This window comes from Ambystoma mexicanum, chromosome 6p (assembly GCF_040938575.1).
Source record: "Ambystoma mexicanum isolate Mex_15411 chromosome 6p, UKY_AmexF1_1, whole genome shotgun sequence".
NCBI lineage: Eukaryota > Metazoa > Chordata > Amphibia > Caudata > Ambystomatidae > Ambystoma > Ambystoma mexicanum.
The window spans coordinates 1,090,044,676-1,090,066,623 of NC_090935.1; the positions used below are offsets into that span (position 1 = coordinate 1,090,044,676).

General features: G+C 43.8%; 1 protein-coding gene across 2 annotated transcripts in view; it reads left to right on the forward strand.

The window, feature by feature from the left end:
- The window catches only part of SLC35D2 (solute carrier family 35 member D2), a 464,130-nt gene that overhangs the window by 277,954 nt on the left and 164,228 nt on the right, over window positions 1–21,948 (forward strand). For both annotated transcript variants that reach the window (XM_069625695.1, XM_069625696.1), the window contains exon 5: window positions 21,484–21,555. In XM_069625695.1, coding sequence (XP_069481796.1) covers window positions 21,484–21,555 — 72 coding nt within the window. The remainder of the gene's footprint in view (window positions 1–21,483; window positions 21,556–21,948) is intronic.

Below are 21,948 nucleotides of genomic sequence, written 5' to 3' on the forward strand. Positions count from 1 at the left end.
TTTCCGTGCTGGACTGGGATTCTGACTCACTCATGGATGGCGTGTTGGTGTGCAGGTGGTGAATCCGCCTTCTGCCTTTGCGATGACCTTCCGGTGATGAAGAGTTCTTTTGTCGAGTGTGATGCCTCTACTTGTGGTATATTCTCTCTAAGAACCTGGATCTTTTTTCCCTCTATTGGCGAGTGGAGGGTTTGTATCGGTGCTGTTTCTGAACCGACGGGCTTGGTCTGGAGACCTTGGGATTTTTACACATCACCAGAAAGGTTTATAGTGAAAGGGTCGAATACATTGTTTCGAAATGCAATAGTTTTGAAACAAAAGGACAGAAAAAAAAATCCGAATGTTTTTTTGTTTTTTTTGGGGGGGGAATACCCCTGTCTTTTGGGGAAATACCAGTATTTTATCCTATACGAAAGCCAAAAAAAACAATACATTTAAAAAAAGGCGTTAGAATTTTTATTTTTCTATCCTTTTGTTTCGAAACTATTGCATTTCGAAACAATGTATTCTAAACTTTGACTGAACACCCCCGGAAATGGTCTTCTCCCCCGCAACCCGAACAAACTTGACCAATAACTCAACACAATCCTTCATGTGGTAGATCGTAGCCACAACGAAAACATTGTCTTTTCTCTGAGCTGTTCTCTTGGGATGTGTGTTGACGCCCCACTATCTTATTTATGACCTCCTCCTTGATGTTGGGTGCAGAGGAGATGTGCGTTTTACTCAGAGTGGATATCTGGATGTCTAATGCTGATGTTGTTTGTACTAGCGGGAGGATTTCGGCAAGTGAGTGGGGCACTTGTAGTTTTCTCTTCAAGGGCCCCGATTCACATCCTGCGATTATTTGCGACTTGATGGCCTCATCGTTGTTATATAGATCAAGTTCGCAGTTCTTTACTTTGGACTTTAGGTGTGTGACTAACTTGTCCATGCTCTCATCTGGGAGTTGCAACTTGGTGTGGAACATGTATCTCTCGTATTCTACATTCCTATGAATTGCAAAATGTTCATTCAGTATTTGTTTGAGGTCTTGGTTTTTGTATTCAACGTCCTCTTGTAACTCAAACATGATATCCCGTACTTCCGGGCCGGCAGTGACAGGGGGTAGTCATATGATGCGCTTGTCATCCTGTGGACCGAAAGCATCTAGCTATGCATCAAATTCCTTCATCCATCTGTTCCATCTTGGCCCAATACTGGTAGTGTTGGTGGTGTCAAAAGGAAGTGGTGATGGCATTGGGAATGCATTGCTCCCTTGTGGCATGGGAGCGGGTGCTGGCCCAGGATCTTGAGCCTGTTTCAGATTGGACATGTTGCTGGTAAGAAGATTGGTTCAGCCCACCCCTAATTAGCAACCCAAGGGGATTTTAAGGGCTCTTCTCTGACCCGACGGGGTTTGTTACCCCGTGTCGTAGAGGGCTGGTGCCTGGCCAAAATACTTCCACTGACTCTTTACCCCTCTTATTTTATCTTCTTATTTGGGCTTATTGTGCAAGTGATATGATATGATATGCCATTTATAACGCGCCTATACACAAGTGTTTCAAGGCACGAAGTGCAGTGTCTGGGCCTCCCTCTGAGCTTGCGTGTCCTCTTCTCTTTCAGGGGCTCTCACTGTACCTTCATGCGTGTGTGTGTTTTTCTTTTCTTGGTCAGCTGGGCCAGATTCTCACTTCATGATATGCGCTCCGTCGCTCCCATGTTCTGCAAACTGATACTGTCCACCCAACCAGCTGTCGTAGCAGGGAGTTGCTCAATGCCAGTGATCCACTGTTTGAATGTGGAGCAGAGCGGGCGGGCCGAACGCTCTATAGCGGTGCCCCCACCCCTTTTTTGGGGGGTTTCTTTCCTCCTTGCTGGCGATGTACACTGCTGGCCCATGGATGTGCCAGCGCCCCTGTGAGATGCCTGTGTGGCGGCTGGGAATCCCTCCTGGTCGCCAGTGTGAGATCCCCACTGGGGATCTGGGCGTGCTCAGCTACGCGTCGGTGGGACAGATGGACACGACCACACAGGTAGAGTATTAAACATGGATTGCTCGCTTCGCGCGACTAAATTGACGCGGGCCACGTGACCAGACCTGGCGCACCACAGGGTATACCCTGGAGCAGGCAGTCATGTGCGATGATACACCTTGCTCAATGCATACAAACCCTCGTCCCATTTCTGGGTCCATCCAACTTTTAAAAATAGATGTTCCTTTAGCCTGGCAAATTCGGCCAATGGGTTGCTTATCTGGTAGTTCATTTGGGTACAAAGTAGTGATAACAGAGGCCAATCCGAGTCCTTACTAGCCTTCAAATAAAGCAAAGCCTGCCATAGATGCAAATGGCCACTCAGAGAAGTTAGGCCTAATTCTAGCCTGATGGCCTCATTTGGGACGCATTGTGGTAGCCCCAACAATCTCCTCCATATTTTTCCCTCCAATTTTTTCATCTACATGACTTTGGGATGAAGAAAAAGGAAGTGCAGGTACGAGTGACGACCGTACAATTGGTGGGGGGCGGAGGAAGAATGGGGGAAGAGGGCCCATGGGCTAGGCGAGTGCTGGGGAGGCCAGGTGGACAAGAGTAGAGAGAGTTGGGTGTATGGGGGTCTCAGGCCCCAGAACGCCTTGTGGATGAGGCAGAGGGTCTTGAACCTGATCCACACAGCAACCGGAAGCCAGTGGAGAGATTTTAGGGCTAGAGAGATGCAGTCCCTGGACTTGATGCCAACTATAAGTCTTGCAGTCCTATTCTGGATTAGTTGAAGGGGGCGAAGGGAGGATTTAGGCAGATTGAGAAAGAGGCTGTTGCAGTAGTCCAGCCTAGAGAGGACCAGAGCTCTCGAGGGCAGCTGGAAGTAGGCCTTCTTGTCAAGGTCTGTGAGAGAAGGAACGAGAGGAGTCAAAGATGACACAAGGTTTTTTGCCTCACAAGAGGGTGAGGGGAGGGGGCCCATGGAGGACGGCCAAAGAGCAGGAGGGAAGGAGGTAGCTGGGGTCCCAATGAGAAGGATCTAGTCTACTGGCATTAAGGCAGAGATCGTTAGCAGCACACCATGCCTGAATAGCAGTCAGACAGTCGGGGAAGAGCGGGAAAGAGGAGGAGGCAGTGGAAGGAATCTTGAAGGAGAGCTGCGTGTCGTTCACAAAATAACACTGGAAATGGGGAGAGAAGGTGGAGATCAAATATACTTTCACCATCCAGATGGGTTATTTTACAGAGCTCTGATCTTTTAGGAGCAACCATCAATTTGGTTTTCTCATAGTTTATATTTAAGCTATTTTCGGCAGCATAGCTTCTCAGTGTCTCAATTGTTCTCCTCATCCCTATTAGTGTATTATCCATAAGAACTATGTCATCGGCATAGGAGACCCAGGTGACATGGAATCTTCCAATTTTTGGTGGAAAGCAGTTTTTCCCTGCCAGCCCTACTGGCAAATCGACCAGATAAAGATTGAATTGCATCAGCGCCAGCACGTAACCCGTTTTTAAACCACTACTGGTGCTGATTTCTTTAGAGCAGGCGCCCATGCTTTTCAGTCTGATCTTGACGCGAGTGTCCTCAATAAATCCAGAGGCAAACCCCATTTCTCCAGTTTCAACCACAGGCGTTCTCTTATCAACTGTGTCAAAAGCGGACTTAAGTCCACGTATGTCATATATTTTGGAGAATAACCCTTTTCAAATGCCCTTTTTATTAGGTAACTCATCATTAGGAGATTGTGGACAGTGGAGCATCCTGCCCTTAATCATGTCTGGGAGGGGCATAATATGTTCCTCATCTTTGCCCACTCTTTCAGTCGGTTCAGTACAATGGTGGCAAACATTTTACCAGCCACATCTAACATCGATATGTTAGGAGCACCAGGAACCGTGGGTTGTCGCGCCTTCAGTCTCAGGTTTTGAGGTGCACTAGCAGCCAGTCGGTAGCTTGATCCGATGGCAGAGAAGCACTAACTAAAAGAGGCAACCACCTCAGCTTATTCCAGAACAGGGCGGACCCAGCCCTACAACCTCCAGCAACCCAGGACGAACTGGGAGGACCTGACACTCATGCACCAAGCATAGATGAAGGCATACCTATGCCACTCACTCAACAGCCTTGAAAAAGACCTGTAAGGTCGAAACACGTGTCGGCACCACTTGTTACTTCATCAATTGAAGGATTCAATTGAATAAAATCAAAAAATGAAACCATGATCTTTGTGGACCTCAATTCTTCGTTCACCTGAGCTGGAAAACGAAAGAGTAAACCTCTGTATACAAATCAGCACACGCGCCGAACGAGTAGAAACTAAAAACCAACTTCACATCTAACATCGATAGTTTGCTGGATTAGTCCTTTCACCTTTTTATAAAGGCGGTTAATGTGGCGGCTCACCATGATATAGGTATGCAACGCTGTTTGCATACATGGGTAAAGAGTATCATTAATATCTCTCTCGAAATTTCCGTTTTTGTTAAAATAACAACATTAGCAAGACCATTGGGGCGTGTCATTTTGCACTGTTTTTTAATTTCAAGTGTTATGTCTTCTTTGTCGAAGATAAGTTCAAACTGCTGACCCCATTATCACAACCCCTTGAGTTGCTGGACCCCTGTCCATCATAAACATTTGTGATATACTCGACCCATGTTGTTTCTTCACTTGGATTTGAGACTATTGGCGCTTTAGACCTTTTTAATGGTATTAAATGATTTCCAAAGTATCGCCCTTACCTAGAAGCTGCATCACGTGTTGCCACTGGGCACCTGTGCTCTTGATTTCCTCCCTGTCCCTGTCCTGGTGCTGTGAGCATGCAAGATGCTGGAATGCCTGTGGAATGTTTATGTGTCAAATGTTGATGTGTGATTGCCCTTAAGTGTTCTCTGGTTGTCAGTTGAGAGCTGGGTGCCAATGGGAGAGGGTGCCGGTGGCTGTCTTTTATGTCGTCCTCTGCTTTTACCTAACAAACTTACCTGTAACCTTGTCTGCTGAACTTGGGTAAAGAAGTTACTCACTCCAGCATGGTCTCCCTGCGTCTTTACTGAAGGGCACATCTTTTTGCGGCTGAATATGGCAGTGTGACTGAGATCGGGTCGAGTGTACTGGGTGTTTCCTTCTCAGGTATAACAGTACATTGAAGTGCCGTGGCTGTAGTGGGGCAACCCAGTGAAGGAAAACGTTTTTCTCACCTTATTGAAACCGGTAATATAAATCTGAGCGATTATGATCTTGTGTGTCTACAAGAAACTTTGTTACTTGACAAACCTACCCTTGACGGATACGAGATATCTGAGTCCAGCGACAAAAGGTAAAAAAAGGATGACCAACCTCAGGCTTATTAACTACGGCCAAATCAGGTAGTTCACTGAATCTCATCAAAACAATCTCATCAAACGCTTCCTCCCAGGAGCTTCTTATGGGGTGGCAGGTCCCGGAAACGACACATGCTGTAAATAAACCATCAAAACTGGTAATAATCAAGATATATTGGAACCCACAAGGGGTTACCAACGAGACATTTATCGACATGATATCAGACCTGATCGACGACACATATATTAACCAGCAGACCACGTATGTGGTTATATGTGGAGATTTAAATACATCCTGCATAAGAGTCAATCATCAGTCGCAGGGCCTAACACAAGGAAACATGCGATGGGCATCACTCATGGCATCTAAGGATATGCACATGTTGAACAGCCACATGAAGGGGGATATACCACCACAGGCAACCTGGGAGAGTGAAGTCTGTTCATCGATAATAGACTACATCTTTGTCTCAAGAAGTTTCCCCCCTTTTGTACAACATTCAAAGTAGTAAAGACGTTAAACAGTGACCATCACCTGTTCTACATGGAATGGGTGACTATTACACCAGATGAGAGACAGACTATGCCAGCGGCTGTATCTGTATGCAGCGCAGGAAAGAGATTAAAACTGGTAAAGCATAGTATCAGAAAACTCACAACGGATTTTGTACAGGAGGGATAAAAAGTGGACTATACAGCCTTCTTAGAGCAACACCGTACAAAACCTCAAAAGAGCTTTCCACAGCCTCTGAAAAGTCTACATGTATTTAATGCAGAACTCGTGGAGAGAAGACAATTCTTGAGGAAGGTCATACGAGCGGAAAAACATGATGAGGCCACTAACAGAGAAAAGGCATTATAAGCAATGGCTGCCCTCGCACAGATCAACCAGGTACCAGATGGTTTCTGAGGCAATGCTTGGAGCGATTTGTGGTCGGAAAACTAGCGACTTTTAGGAATTGGTAAAATCTATGGACTGCATCTATAGCAAGTCCCAGGTGAATCCCATAAGTGAACAACGTTGGATACACCACTTGAGAAATGATAAGCTGTAAAAGAGTGCCTCGAACTAACCAGAGATTACATCAAAGTGATGGGACCCTGGGCCAGATGGCTTAACAAACGCCATGTTAAAAGAACACCCTGCGGACTTGGCCAAATGTATACATAAACTATTCGTCCAAATCACCAAAACGGAACAAATACCAAGTTCTTGGAGAAAGGCGGTAGTGGTCCCTGTTTCTAAAAAAGGGGACAGTGAAAATCCCAAGAACTAACAAACCTTCGCCCTCCTCGAATTTAGAGGGAACATTTTTGGCTCAGTAATCCTGGAACAGTTCCGAAAATGGTGTACATCAACAGTTTGAAACTACCCTTTACAAACTAGATTTGTGAGGGGCATTGGCACTGCAAATATTCTATTACTTAATATGTTGAAAGGGCATGTACGAGAAGGCAAACCAAAGATCTTTATGGCCTTCGTTAACTTGTCCAGGCCTTCGACCAAGTAAATCGGCACAAAGTCTGGGAAAAACTAAACGCTTAAAACTGCCCGGAATAACTGATGGCCCCATTAGTAGCCTTGCACTCTGCTACAACGATGAGAGTTTGCTTGGATCCGTCTGGTCTCCTTTCGGACGAAATTTCTACAGAAAAGGGAGTTAAACAGGGCTGCCCTATGGCGCCGGCCTTGTTTAACTTCTTTTTTGCAGACATGAAGAAATCAGAGCCCTTGGTTAGATCATTTCCACCGACGGTGGAGGGGGTCCAGTTATTTCGCTTACTCTGCGCAGATGACTTGGTCTTGATAGATCAAACCCCAGTCGGCCTCCAACGTCAGCTGGATTCTCTTGAATCTTATATCAAGATCAACGGATTGGAAATAAACAAAGACAAAACCAAGTTTTGGAAATTCGAACAGAGGGAAAAACCTTCATACATGGTACTTGGATGGGGTGCAAATCGAACAAGTTCAAATATTCAAATACCTAGGAGTGTGGCTTAGTGACGCCCAATCTGAAACTCCAATGGTGAATCATTTAAAAGAGAGAAAAGCAAATCACTAGCTAGCCAAGCACTAGCTTTAAACAAAAAATGTGGTCGCTTCTCGATACTCCCAGTAATAAACTACTATAAATCGAAAGTGATCCCCTCTTTGACCTATGGAGCAGATGCAATGTTCAACATACCGAGTGCGGTATGGCCTCAGTAAGAGCGCCGGTTTTGGAAAAAGTTTCTGGGCCTTCCACTATCGACCCCAATCCAGATTTTACGTCGTGAGTTGGGTCTTTCCTCTCTAAAAGCCACAGTGGACTGGAACAGCCTAGCCCTCTATGGGAAATGTCTAGTCTTCCCCATGACCTCTGATCCTGGATGCAATTTACAAGGAGCTAACATCTCAGAACAGTTTGATGTTGAACAACAGGGCACAGAAAAACACGGATAAATTGAATGAAATCAGGTGTTCCCTCGAAATGTTATTTTCAATCCCGACAAGTATAAAGCAAAAAATGAAGGCGAACCACTGGATCCAGACCTTGGAATCTGCTGGCAGTTATCAGTCTGTGGCACACCTGGCAACAGAGCTGCAGAAATTAAATGTTCCACCAAAATACTTATCACAGTTTCCGAATCGAACGTACCTTGACTGTTTTCTGAGAGCAAGATTAAATCTCTTACCAACAAGCGAGATTCTGGCAATACGAGGCATAACTCAACAGAACAAGCGTCGTTTTTGTAAAGAGGATTCAACCGTGGAAATGCAGAAGCACCTTCTTTTATTTTGTCCTCTGGTAAAAAACGAGTGAACTGAGCAATTCGGTCATTTGATGCCGAGTATTCGGTACAGGACCTAAATTATGGGTGGACTGTTTTGATGAAAGGTGGAAGACCTCGCACGTGATCGCAGTTGTTAAATTCTTGATTAAATTGTTTAAGGACACTGAGATTTTAAGCATGAATTAAGTTGAATGAAATTGAATACTTCCATTTCATTCCATTTTTTAGCAAAATAGAACATCTTCTATTTTGCAAACATTTTTAAATCAATTAAATGCACATTTTTTCTAAAAAGATACGGGTGACTTCACATTTTCTAGAATCTCAACGAAGTCAATCTCATACGATAATAAAACTCTCAACTGTGGTATTGTGTGAAATATCTGCATGTCAGCTTGTCTGTTCAACCACCTTTCTTCTTTACCCGGAAAAAGACTGCTAATTTGGAACTTCCTGCTGTTACACCCCAAGCATTTATCTGTGTCGTCTCTGTCCTTCATAGTGACAGGCGAGCTGGATTTTACTGTTGATAGAACTGTGCCATTTTTGACAGGAAGAAAGCTTTCATCTGACCCAGCCAACTCTTCCTCATTGCCTTCTAAACTGCTCTGGCTTTGCTCCCCCATGCCTTTCTTAGTATTATCACCTGGGACATTTATTGACCAACTTGTCAATGTACCTGCTTTTTTACTTGCTCTTTTTAGTTTCCTCTTTACTTTCCTCCATTCCTTTTTGGTGCTAATGTTTTAATTTTATTCCGCCTCACGTATCTCTAACAAACCTTGCGTCGGCCCCTTTTGTTTGGTTCCATTCCTTGCTTTAAAGATGGGGAATCCTTTCAGGCGGCGCCACTCCTTTCGTGAAATATAACAGCTCTCTTTGCTATTGTCAAGTACAGACTGAATCTCTTGTCCTTCTACTTCGTTCCGGACCACGATGCTGGGAGTATGTATCTTCGAAGCTGTCACAGATTCCTCAACTTCTATAGCAGCTCCAACCCAATTCATAGTTTTGACAGAGAATGTTTCTATCCTTGATAGAGCTGTGGTCTGCTGAGAGATGTCTACATGTATCCTGTTGCAGAATGTAAGTGGTATTTTTACTGCAAACCGTAGTGTTTCAGATGATGCACTATCATAGTTCATGTGGAAACTGTCCATTGGACCTGTATCATCATGTGAGGTTACCACAAACAAAGCACGTGATACAGACAGGAGATTATCATCTGCCTTAGTTGCGTCGGGTATAATTGTTTGCAAAGTAGCATTCAGGGCAAGATCGGCAGTAACAGGAAACTGCGTTGTTTATTTCCTTTTGTAGTGAATAACACAATTCTAGAAGGGAATTATTATTATCAATCATGTTTGAGGACGATTGTAATATGACATGGCCCATCGCTCTCCAGTGGTGTTATTTCCGGAGCATGGACAGCTTGTTCAGTGCCAAAATAATCAGCTGATTTCCCCCCCACTATTTCCCTCCTTCATGTTTCCTTTTCCCTTGTGAGTTTTCAATTGCCTTTTCTCTGTGTTATCCACTGCAAGCATGGTACCAAAGGTTGCAGCTTCCCCAGATCTTGCACCCAGATTATATCTGCTTACTTTCGCTTTACCTCACAAAGGCATATCAGACCCGGTTTAGAGTCAGAACAGAGGAAGGTAGAGGAACCGCACAACTAGCGGTTTATAGTTCTGCTTGGTCGGCCGATCGCAGCACTTACTTAATAGTAGCCAACAGGCAGGATCCCGTCACCCATTTTACCGTCAACTGCTTCTGCGACCTTAGTCCTGCAGTGCTGCAGGACTACTCCAAATACTTGCTCCACACTTGAAGCACAGTGCTTGTAATGTTAGAGTGTCTAAGGAATGCTGAGCCGCTAAACCAAAGTAATCAGTCCAAGAATCACAGGAATCAGCAGCATAGCAGAGTATACTGCAGGACTGCTCCACACGCTTGCTCTGCACTCGAAGCGCCCTGGGTAAATTAGGGTGAAACCCCATGTTCCCAAACATACAAAAACCGGTCTGGGAGACCCTGTAACGAGAACTACATGGCCAAATAACTTGTTCTTTGAGAAGGTGCCCTATCGGGAGGGTCTACAACCACGTTTTAGCTAACTGTACCTTTCACAGAGGAGAAGTATCTATTTGCATATCAGTCTGGTCCCACTGGGCTTTCAGGATGATCCAGACGTGGGCCCCTTGCTCACTGTGCCCTAGAGAGGCTCAGCCTCACCTCACTGAGGAGGCCCAACAAAGCCAGAACACGTGTCTGGGGTTGCTGATGGTACTCTTGTTCAGAAGAGAATTGTCTAGCTCGGCTGCCCTAGTGGGTTGGAACAGACTGATATGCAAATGGATATTTCTCTGCAGTGAAGGGTGCAATGAGCTAAAACATGGTTGTAGACCCTCCTGAGTGGAAGAAAATCCACAGAACAGGTTATTTGAACAATGTTCATTCTCAGTAGAGGGGCTCCCACACCGTTGCCTATTATGAACATTCTCTTGCTGGCTTTGCCTTTAATGCCAGCTAAACTCTCCTGCCACAAGAAGAAAACATGTTCAGCAGTAACACAAATTGCTTGCCCAACCCTGCACCACCATGTAAGACTACTCATATTGACTTTTCCTTTAACAGAAGTAATGCATTCAATGCCACAGTAAGAAAACATGTACTTGCTGACTGTACAAGTGCCCCCAACCTCCTCATGTAAGAACACACATGATGTTGGCCTTGTCCATATGTGAGTAATAAATGCCATGCCAAAGAAAGAACATGGCAAAAACAAAGAAGTGATGGCTGGAAGGTTTAGAATGAATCTTGCTAAAAAGGTAGCAGGCACCCCTCTCTCAAAAGAACACAGCATGATTTACCCGCAGCCATCGCTTTTAGCTCACTGTACTTTTCACAACGGAGGAAAAGCCATTTGCATATCAGTCTTTGTCCTGCCCACAAGGGCAGTACAGCACCGAAATGCCAGGCAAACCTCCTTTGAATAAGAGTACCAACATCAACTCCATAAACGTGTTTCAGCCTTGTTGGGCCTCATCAGTGAGGTTAGACTGAATCATAACCACTGGCATTGCTCTGGGCAACCCTCCAGACGATCCAGACCATCGTTCTTCACCTGCCAAGCCATTACAGAAGGGGAAAGACCATATGCAAATTAGGCTTGGCCCACCCCAAAATGGGCAGTTCACCCCAAACTGCTAGGTCACATCCCTTATGCACGAGACCACAAGCATCCCCAAACATGTTTTGGAATCTGTGTAAGTCTCTCGTAACCAGGACTAATGTCTGGCAGAGGGACTCCCAGGACCGCCCCTTAATTTGCAGAAAGAAAGAAGATGTCCAGTCTGTCTGTCCCTTGTGCTATTAACGCCCACCCTTTCTCCATGTAATAACATTCATCAAGTTGACTTTGCCCAAGAATACCAGTAAAAAATGTAAGAAAACGTACATGATCCAATGCCCCTTGCCTGGGTCCTAGTCTTGCATGTACACATTCATACCCATTCACCCACCAGCCACTCACCCATTGGTGGTTGGTGATTAAGTTAATTGGAGGGGTGTAAACATTTCCCACAAATATGCCAGCGCATGCGAGGGAGTCCGAACCAACCAAAAGTGGTTTGGGTTGGGAAGGGTTCTCTCCCTCCCGAAAAATATTCTTTAATACTAGGTTAAAATGGTGCGTTATATAGCACGCTTTCTGTGAAAAATTGGTTAAAATGCCAGACAATGTGCATTTGGTTTTAGTCCAAAAATCTAACAGATGCAATTCACCAAAAAGTGCACAGGAGCATTTCCATGATGCCCTTGCCCACAATATATGCCAGTATTAAAACATGTTCACACTGGTCGTGCCCATACGTTTCCACTTTGGCAGCACCTATGTATATGCCAGTATTCCTGTAGAAGAACATACACATTTTTACTTTGTGCATAATGCCAGTAATGATACTATAAGAAAATATGTCCAGGCTGGCACAGCCAATATATGCCAGTATCCCTGCGGAAGACATACGCCTGTTGGCTTCGCCATTCAAAATGCCATGCCACAATAAAAAAAACATGTCCAAACTGGTTGCATAAAATGCCAGTCTACCCATGTAATAAGACTTGGCATGTAATTACATATCATGCTTGCTTAATCATGGATGGCTCTCCATTAAAAAATGTCATGCCACAGTAAGAAATTGCTAGACTGCCTGCACCCAAACACCAGTATAGCCAGGTAATGACTTATCATGCTTGAAGCTTGCTTTATCATGGATGGATGCCTAAAAATTCACAAACCCCCCACAACTCACCAACCCCTCCCATCCCTGCCACCAAATCCTGCTCCTCACTCTCTACTCACCAAAATCAGCTCCTTAACTGCCGTTCCAGCAGAAACTTACTCGCACACGCAGGGAATAAATTGGGCGGGAACAAGACGCAGCTGCGCTTTGACAAAAATTGCCTTGCTGGAGCACCATTCCTTGTGGACCCGATGCACAACTCCCCCATTGTTGAGGCAGCTCTCTGCTCCTGACTGCCGTGAGCCTCCTCAACGCTGTGCGTTTGGAGTCTTAATGTGTGCAGCAATATCGCCTTCACAAACTGCATCTGAAAGCTGCTCTTTGCTCACCAGGACAGTCCAAATGCTAACATTGAAATAGTACAAAGCTGTATATACGTCTCCTGCTTTCTACAGATTTCACTTTCATGATGACTATTCTGACAGATGAAATGAGCATCATACCATGTGTGCAGTGCATGCTCAGAAGGAATGCACATTTTAATTACTATCACAGCCAGGTTTGATTAATTGGTGGTTATTCTTATGTTCCCAAAATGCACTTTGTTTTTATGTAAAGCAGCCATCATCCTATATTCAGGGCACTCACATTATTCAACACCTAGCTCAGCCCCCCAGATCCACCCACACCACTGACAATCTGCCTCTCCCCACCTGATCTCTCCCTTGTCCATTTCCGGCCCTACACACAAACACCCATTCACACAACATTCAGGGCCTCATTACGAGGTGGGCGGAATGAGATTAACGGTGCCAGTAATGGTGCCGGCGCCGTTAATCCCATTCCGCCCTAATACGAGGTTCCCTCGCGGGACCCGCTCTGGACATCTAGACGTCCAGAGCGGGTCCCGCTCTGGGACCAGGGTTGTTAGCTTCCTCCCCATTCCCATTGATCCCTATGGGGGCTCGAATGGGAATGGGGAAGGGCCGGGTCCGGGTCCCCTGAAGCAGGAAATACCAGGCCCTCCAAAGTCGGAATGGCCCGGTATTTCCCCATTCAGGGAACCCGGATCCAGACCCGATTTTGGAGGCAGCCATGCCCTTATTAAGGGCATGGCTGCCTCCAAAGTCGTAATGATGCCCTAATTCTCTCATTTACTTCGTTCACACCATACACCAAACACTTGCTCAGTCACACGCACACACACTGCCACCATACACTCATTCAATCTCATACATTGCATAATTCACCCTTGTGTGCACAAATACATTCATACAAGCATCCATCACACACATGAAAACACCCTCGCAGGCACATACACTTGAAAAAAGTATTTGTTTTCTTACCTGCTGAGGTGGCAAGGGACTCCTCTGCCAGGTAGGCATCCAGCTCCCTGTGCTCCACCATGCCGACTGGAACCAGGAAACAGGGGATCTCCCTGCTTCCTTGTTCCTGACATGCGCAGAGGAACCGGAGCGTCTCCATCACAAAGAGACGTGTTGGTTGCTCAGTGTGAATGGACCCTTCATCTCACGTTAAAACGGAAAAATAATTTCGGAAAGAAATAATTTCGTTATAAAGTCGTGCTCCGACTTCTGAAAGAAACAATTTCTTTCAGAAGCTTCTGGAGGCTGCACCCTCTTGCAGGACATAGTGTGGCGCTGCGCCAGTGTTTATGATACCATCCTGGGGGCTGCTAGGTAAACAGAGTTTCAAATTTTCAGGATACAAACTCAAACAGCATTCTGACTTTCCCGGGTACCAGCCCTGATGGTGGTACTTATGTTTTGTTATGTTGCTGAGGATTCTAACACGCTCTGCTGCCATTTGCATAGCCTCCATTCATCCTGTCAAATCTTGGGTTAGTTAGTGGGGGGAGAGGGAAAATGCAAGATAGTTTTGCTGTTGAGTTGCTGCATGCAAGACCGGAAGTACTCTGACTTCTGAATGAGATCAGTTGCTTGGAATTGTAGTCATAATAAGAACTTTTCCACATGCCTTATTGAGCGAATCACAGTATTAAAATCCAGAACAACCACATCAATTAGTTTCTGATAGAAGATGTTCAGCATTGTAGTCAGAAAACTGAAAATAATCAAAATCCACATTTCCTGACCAACATTGTGACAACTTTCCATATCAGGATTTTGGGGTAGGGTGGGCACCGCTAAGTCTTTTAGGTAGTTCACCAATTCAGTTATTTCTCACACTTTGTATGGCAGCTCACCCTTTAGCCTAGGCACAAGGTTATAACATAATCCAAAAGAGTAGGAACGAACAGCTTCCGTTCCTGGATGAGCTCAATCACAAGACCCTTTCCGGGGTTCCAAACAATATTCAAATCAATTAACTCGCTTTCATATATTAAATTTGCTTCTAAATCATAAATTCACGATTCCTTGTGTGATTTTTCAAATATCGTTATTTATTCCTGACTCGTCAGTGTCACATAATATCAGCCGATGCATTTCGGACATCCGTCCATCATCAGGGCTATTAACACTGCTGCTATTTCATCAATATGGATCCCATCATCACAACATTATACGTTAATGTAATTAATTCCCAATTCATCATTTTTGAGTAAAATTCAACAGAAATCAAAATAAGTAAATTGCACATACCCAATGATTGTTGCAGTCCAAGGTAATATTTAGAAAAAAACAAAAAAAGAGAGGAATTCATTGTAACACATTATCTCATCATCTGACCACTGTATTAAAGTATATAAATATGGCTTCAGTTCACTACCTGGTCGCCTTTTATCATCCAAAGTGTGTTCCCACTCTGCTATGTTTCCACTTAAGCACCACGCTTCCCTGTTGGTTAAAAAGCTTGGGTTTAGGACCTCATGTTATTGTATTCTACTTATCCTCAAAAGATCTACTTCCATCACCCTCATTCTGTCCTTACCTCTTACTCTACGTGCTGTGCCGATGTGCTGGCTGCTCAAAAGGAGCTGCCGCCGTCGCTGGTGGCGTTTATAAAATGCTAATCTTTTCTGCGCATGCGCGCACTCTTCTATCTCGTGTTTTATCACCATTCTATTCTCTAGAGGGCCTCCTTCAGTCCTTACGTTTATAAGCACTCGCGGGCATTTTATTTATTTAATTTTAATGTTACTGGTGACAAAAAAGATGTTCTAAAGTTCATATGTGTACTGAGGATGTAAATCTCCACCGTGCATGCGTGTTGGGAAAACACTACATTAGAAGAGACTGACTGTAATAATCTGCTACACCGCTTAAGCTTCCACCAGCCGAGTCTTATCAGAAACGTACCATTCAGCCAGATGATAAGAGTGAAACGAATTGTTAATGATCAAACAACATTTGAAAAAGAAATTGAGAACATGGGTGAAAGATTTGAAGCAAGAGGGTACAAACCTTTAGAGATAGAGGCAGCAAAAGAACGCTTGATGAAACCCCAGAGTAGGGTAATACAAAAGAACAAGAAGGAACCCAAATAGTCTACGTCTCATGTTACTCTATACAAAGTAACACGATCAAAAATGCGATTAAAAAGAACTGGTGCACATTGACAAACGACATGCGAGTGGAACATCTGTTTAGAGAAATGCCCACCTTTGCCTACGCAAGAAGTGCGAATCTAAGAGATAGACTGGTGAAAACAAGACCTGGAAAGAAACCGCCAGAGACAACAAGAAAAGGGACATACCCATGCTTGCATTGCAGTAACTGCAATTTTGTAACAAAAGGAGATACCATAGACCACCCACATACGGGTGAAAAGATCAGACTAAAGCATTATGCGACATGTGACACACCAAATATAATTCATGGAATCAAATGCCCATGTGGCATGTACTATGTAGGCCAATCTAAGAGACCAGGAAAGCTACGCTGGAATGAGCACAGGTCATGCATTCGGAACAACAATATAAACTCAGCAGTGGCAAGACATTGGAATTCAATGAAACACAGCATCAGCCAGATGAGGATACAAGTTCTGGAAGTTATTAAACAATATAATGCTCATGAAGACCTGGGAAGAAAACTAAATCAACGTAAGTCGTTTTGGATAGATCGACTTGACGCCCTGAGACCAGGGGCTATAAATGAAGAGATCAACTATATGTGTTTTTTGTAGTCACCTGTTTGAAATGAGTAACACACCTGATGGAATACCTTTAACAATTTTGCAAGCCTAATGTACTACCAACAGAGGGTCCACGTCATGTCCTGCAGGGAATCAACCCCCTGTGGGACGTAAGTCAGTGCCCTTGACTGCCAACCAGTGGATCCATGGTGTTGGAACAATTGAAATGTGATTCGAGTTGATGGACAATCAGAATGTGATTGTATATACAGGCATACACGGTACATATAGTTTAAATGTAAGAGGTACACGGGTAAAAAAAGAGATTGTAACACGATTAAAGATAAACATAGTAACACTTAAGACAAACTCATAATATCCTATTGGGGATGAGATAGCTCTGAAATAATATTCATGTGAAAAAACATGAAGCAATGCATTGAATTCCACTGATTGCAACACATTTCATCACACAATTAGAAATACTACCTTGAGGGTCTACACGCATGCGCGGTACCCGTAATGTAGTGTTTTCCCAACACGCATGCACGGTAGAGATTTACATCCTCAGCACACATATGAACTCTAGATCATCTTTTTTGTCACCAGTAACATTAAAATTAAATAAATAAAATGCCTGCGAGTGCTTATAAACGTAAGGACTGAGGGAGGCCCTCTAGAGAATAGAATAGTGATAAAACATGAGATAGAAGCTTACGCGCATGCGCGGAAAAGATTAGCGTTTTATAAACGCCACCAGCGACGGCGGCAGCTCCTTTTGAGCAGCCAGCACGTCGGCACAGCACGTAGAGTAAGAGGTAAGGACTGAATGAGGGTGATGGAAGTAGATCTTTTGAGGATAAGTAGAATACAATAACATGAGGTCTTAAACCCGACCTTTTTAACCAACAGGGAAGCGTGTGATTAAATGGAAACATAGGAGAGTGGGAACACACTCTGGATGATAAAAGGCGACCAGCTAGTGAACTGAAGCAATATTTATATACTTTAATACAGTGGTCAGATGATGAGATCATGTGTTACAATGAATTCCTCTCTTTTTTCGTTTTATTCTAAATATTACCTTGGACTGCAACAATCATTGGGTATGTGCAATTTACTTATTTTGATTTCTGTTGAATTTTACTAAAAAATGATGAATTGGGAATGAATTACATTAACGTATAATGTTGTGATGATGAGATCCATATTGATGAAAAAGCAGCAGTGTTAATATCCCTGATGATGGACGGATGTCCGAAATGCATTGGCTGATATTATGTGATACTAACGAGTCAGGAATAAATAGCGATATTTGAAAAATCACACAAGGAATCGTGAATTTATGATTTAGAAGCAAATTGGATCCCCCATCAAGAACAATTTCAAAAGTTGCAAAAAAGGCAGTTGAACACTTTGCTCACGGTTTAGGGGATCAAAGAATGGGCAATGGTAATTTTGACATTCATCCAGGTTATCATTCCATGATGAACAGTCTGGTGCACTTGTATATTTAGCTTTAGAAATACTCCTATGAGAAAGGGGAAAGGGGACAAACAGCACTATTTAGGGTTCCAGCCTGCTTTGCATAAGATCAAGAGCCTTTTGGGAACATTAAAATGACCACAAACTTTATATTTGACAAATATCTGTTGGAAAAGGGTTGTATGCATGTATCACTAAGTACATAATGCCCAATGGCTTTGGTGCTTAGATTTTTCACAACCCTCACCTTAACATTAACATTTTGTATGACATTGTAGCATATGTACTCATTTGGACAGCCTCGGGGTTTGGCTGTGGGGATAAAATGTCTAAAATGTGCATCGGTCCTTGGCTGTTCAGCACTGCACAGAAATGTATCTAGGTCTCGGAGTAAGGATGTGCACATGCTCACTTCGTATTAGGCACAGATAAGAGAATGACATACATAGGATGGTTTGTTCTGCATGGGTTGTTGGTGATGCTGTCTGTTTCTGTGAGCATCTCTGATCTGTAACATGTGTATTAGTGACTCCTAAAATACTGCACATTTACGAAGATATGAGTACATTTCTTTTGTCAAGTTTACCGATCCAATCTTTGGAATGTTTGCGACATGCACCTGTAAGGACTAGGTAAATGTCGAAAATTCCGAAAATCAAAGGTCACAATGTCGGGATAGGCATCATGAAAGCGTGTTTTTTTTATGGAAAACCCAATGCACAAAACACGTTTCTTAAAAAACTCCATGAAACTTCACAAGATTTTGCATTAACTCTAAACATTACACAAATAAACCTACATTGAAAGCAACCTTGCTGAATTCTTAATTCAACCTTTGTTTTTGGATTGTTGTTAATGTGTTGTGTTCATAGTGTTTTGTTTATTTTGTATATTTCTGTTGTACGTGTGCTTTTTTGTTCTTAGAATGTGAAAGCTAGTTTTAGTTTGGTATTAAATGTCGTATTAAGGTAGCAGTAGGACCTTGTAAGCTAGTGATTATATTTATTGCAACTCTATGTTTTGAAATCATTAAATGTAAGTTGTAATTGAAAACGTATGTTTTGTTGTCATTTAATATAAGATGTGATAGTGGGTTTATGTATTGAGGTCATGACATTTATGATCTATATTACTTTGATTCCTTTGCATGGTTGAGCTTGTCTGGTTTTGGGGTACATTATAAGTTTGATATGTATGTTGTGGTGTTGTTAATATCATTACCCCTCGTAACAAGCCTGATGCCTCAGCCAACCTCACCATCAGCAACCAGGCCTTACCAGCCTCCTCAATGCCAGAACCCAAAAAATCACTGAGCTTCAAAAGTCCCACTTTACCTATGACTTCACCTAAACGTGCTCTCATCAATGCTAGGCACATGCACTTGAAATCAATGGCCTCATCACTGACCTTAACCTTGATGTCCCAGCTGTCACGGAAACGTGGTTACATGCAGCTTTCCGGCCCTGCCCTCTCAACTGCGATTCCTCTAGGTTACACCATCTATCGAAATGATAGACCTTGGGGTGGCACTTATAGTAAGGTGCTCCCTAGCAATCAGAGTATTCAGCACCACCCTTAATGACAATTGCGATATCCTCTCAGTTAAACTGACTGTCTCTGACACAGACACCATCGCACGCCACATTATCTATCGCCAGAAATCTTACATCGGAGTGTCTCGCTCCCTTGATCTCCTCACTCCTGCAAAATCTAAAACTCATGAGATAATCACCATCCTTGAGGAACTTGAAAACCCAACTAACCCCCCAACCACTATCACTAAAGATGAGCCATGGTGCATGGAGAATTTGATCTCAATTCCAAGAGAATAATTACCTGCCGGTTTCATGTGTCTTTTTATGCTGTTTGTTTTGCTGGTTTGTGCATACTAGTTTGGGAATGATCCAAGTTCAGGTGCTTTATTTAAAGTAACGTGGATGCTGGTTTGTGTGTGTATATAATATGGAAATTGTTTTCAGCAATAAAGACTATATAGGCCCTAATATGAGTCTGGCGGTAACCCTGCCAGTGCTTCCGGCGGGTTGCCACCGGACTCGTAACACTTTTCCGGTGCCTGACTTCCCGGTGCCACTGGGACGTTAGTCCCGGTGGATCGGGAAGTCAGACGCCGGAAAATGTTAGTCCCCGTTCCCACAGAGTCCAAAAGGACTCTGTGGGAATGGGGACTTGGAAGCACGGGGTCGTTGCTAACGGTGCCAGTGCTTCCGTGACAACTCAGATTTCCGGGGCCGTTGTAACAGGCAAGTCAGACCTGCCGGGTGCACAGGCCTGGTAGGCTGAGTTGTACTGTGGCGGTCCGGAAACGTTGCCGGTTCGGTGCGACTAGCACCCTTCTTTCGGGACTGCCACAGTTGTAATGAGGCCTTGTTTTTTTTCTTTTGATGGCATATGTTGTTGTAGAATAGTGTGTTTTTAGTTGGAACATGCATGAAAGAATGTTCCATGTGTATAAGGCTACTTTTGATCAGTGGAATTCATGAATAAAGATTATCGAGGAGTTTGCGTGACGCCTTTAATGCATGAGGGCCCTAACAAGTTTTTTTAATGTAAATTCAAAATTAAGCACCCCTTTTTAGGAAATATTCGAATGGGTAAAGCTGCATTTTCTTCTCAATTTGTCATTGTTTGTTTCAGCGGCCACAATGCAATGTAAGCACGTCATACAATAGGTTCCTACTTCTTTTAATCTTATTGCACTTTGAAGGGTCTTCTTGCTTGGGTGCGTGACTCAATTATTGTTCTAGAGCATTTGCTGCCCAGCTCCCAATACCTGTCATGTGACATGGGTACTTGCCCAAATTATGACAGTACTTGGCATAGAATGTGAACCCTCAGACACATGACAATACCTGACAGTAAATAGGACATTAACATACAAAAGCAAAAAACGGTGGCTTTGCCAGTGTTTGTTTTCTATTGTTGCGGTTGTGAAAGTGTGAGGGTATTCTTGACAACATCTTTCATTGGTTAGTCTGGTCATCTACACATTATAGATCAATCTACAGATCACATATATAAAGCAACCTTAGCTTTTGTACAGCTGTTTCTCACCAGCAGGGGTCTGCAATCTCTGTCTCTCCAGATGTTGTCGACAACTCCTGTCAGATCTATGCCACAAAGTCAATGGTGAGGGATCATGGGAGTCGTCCTCCTAAACAACTGGAGAGCTGGAGGTTGCAGACCCCTGCTCAGCAGCATCTCCTACCAGCAGGACTCCACATTTTCAAGGGTCACATGGACACAGTTGCTGGGTGCTCTGTTTATTCAAGGAAAGGCGTGATGTCTCTTAAAGGCCTCACTCTGAGAGGCACCCACAATGCACCCACATCCAGCTCAACGAATAACCATGGACTTGGCAGGGCACCACACCAAAGACATTATTCTATGCCGAGTTCATCAGGCTAGCTCTGAGTAAGACATACGCTGGCTAGCACCAAAGCGGAAAGTTGTAGTGCGTCTCTGATATTGAATATGACTCAAAGTTTGCGTGAACTATAATCGAATCAGCATGTGAATAACTATTGTCTTTTAGTAATGTAATTAATGTTCTTATGCAATGAGATTAACGTGATTCACTTCATTTAATATTTAACTTTACATATTGACAGCCTCCCGATGTTTACTGTGCTCAGGAAATTTAGTATCCCGATGACGTTGGTTCTGGAATACATCATCCTCAGGTAATTTTCACTGCTGTTTTATTCCACTTTCAGTCCTTTCAGTGTCATTTGAGTGCACGTCTCACGGAAGCGGGGTGGGGATACACCGATATTCTGCTTCATATGCCTTGTTCTGCTCTACACAACATCCAGTGCTGTTATGGTGGCTCTTCGAAGCCAGGTGTCATTGTTTTAGTAGTGGTTTCCCCAGTCACCACATGCTCAACTCAGGGAATTTGGGCAGACCGCAGTGCTTTGTTGGGGCTGTGCGATCCGCACAACAGTATTCAGGTTACCAATCTTTGCCTATGGGTTCTGCAGTAAAGGACGTAGCCTGGTTTTAGTTAAACTTTCTTTATTCCCTCTCTATCACAGACTACCGTTCCCTGACTCTTGCCCCTCCTCTTCCTCTCT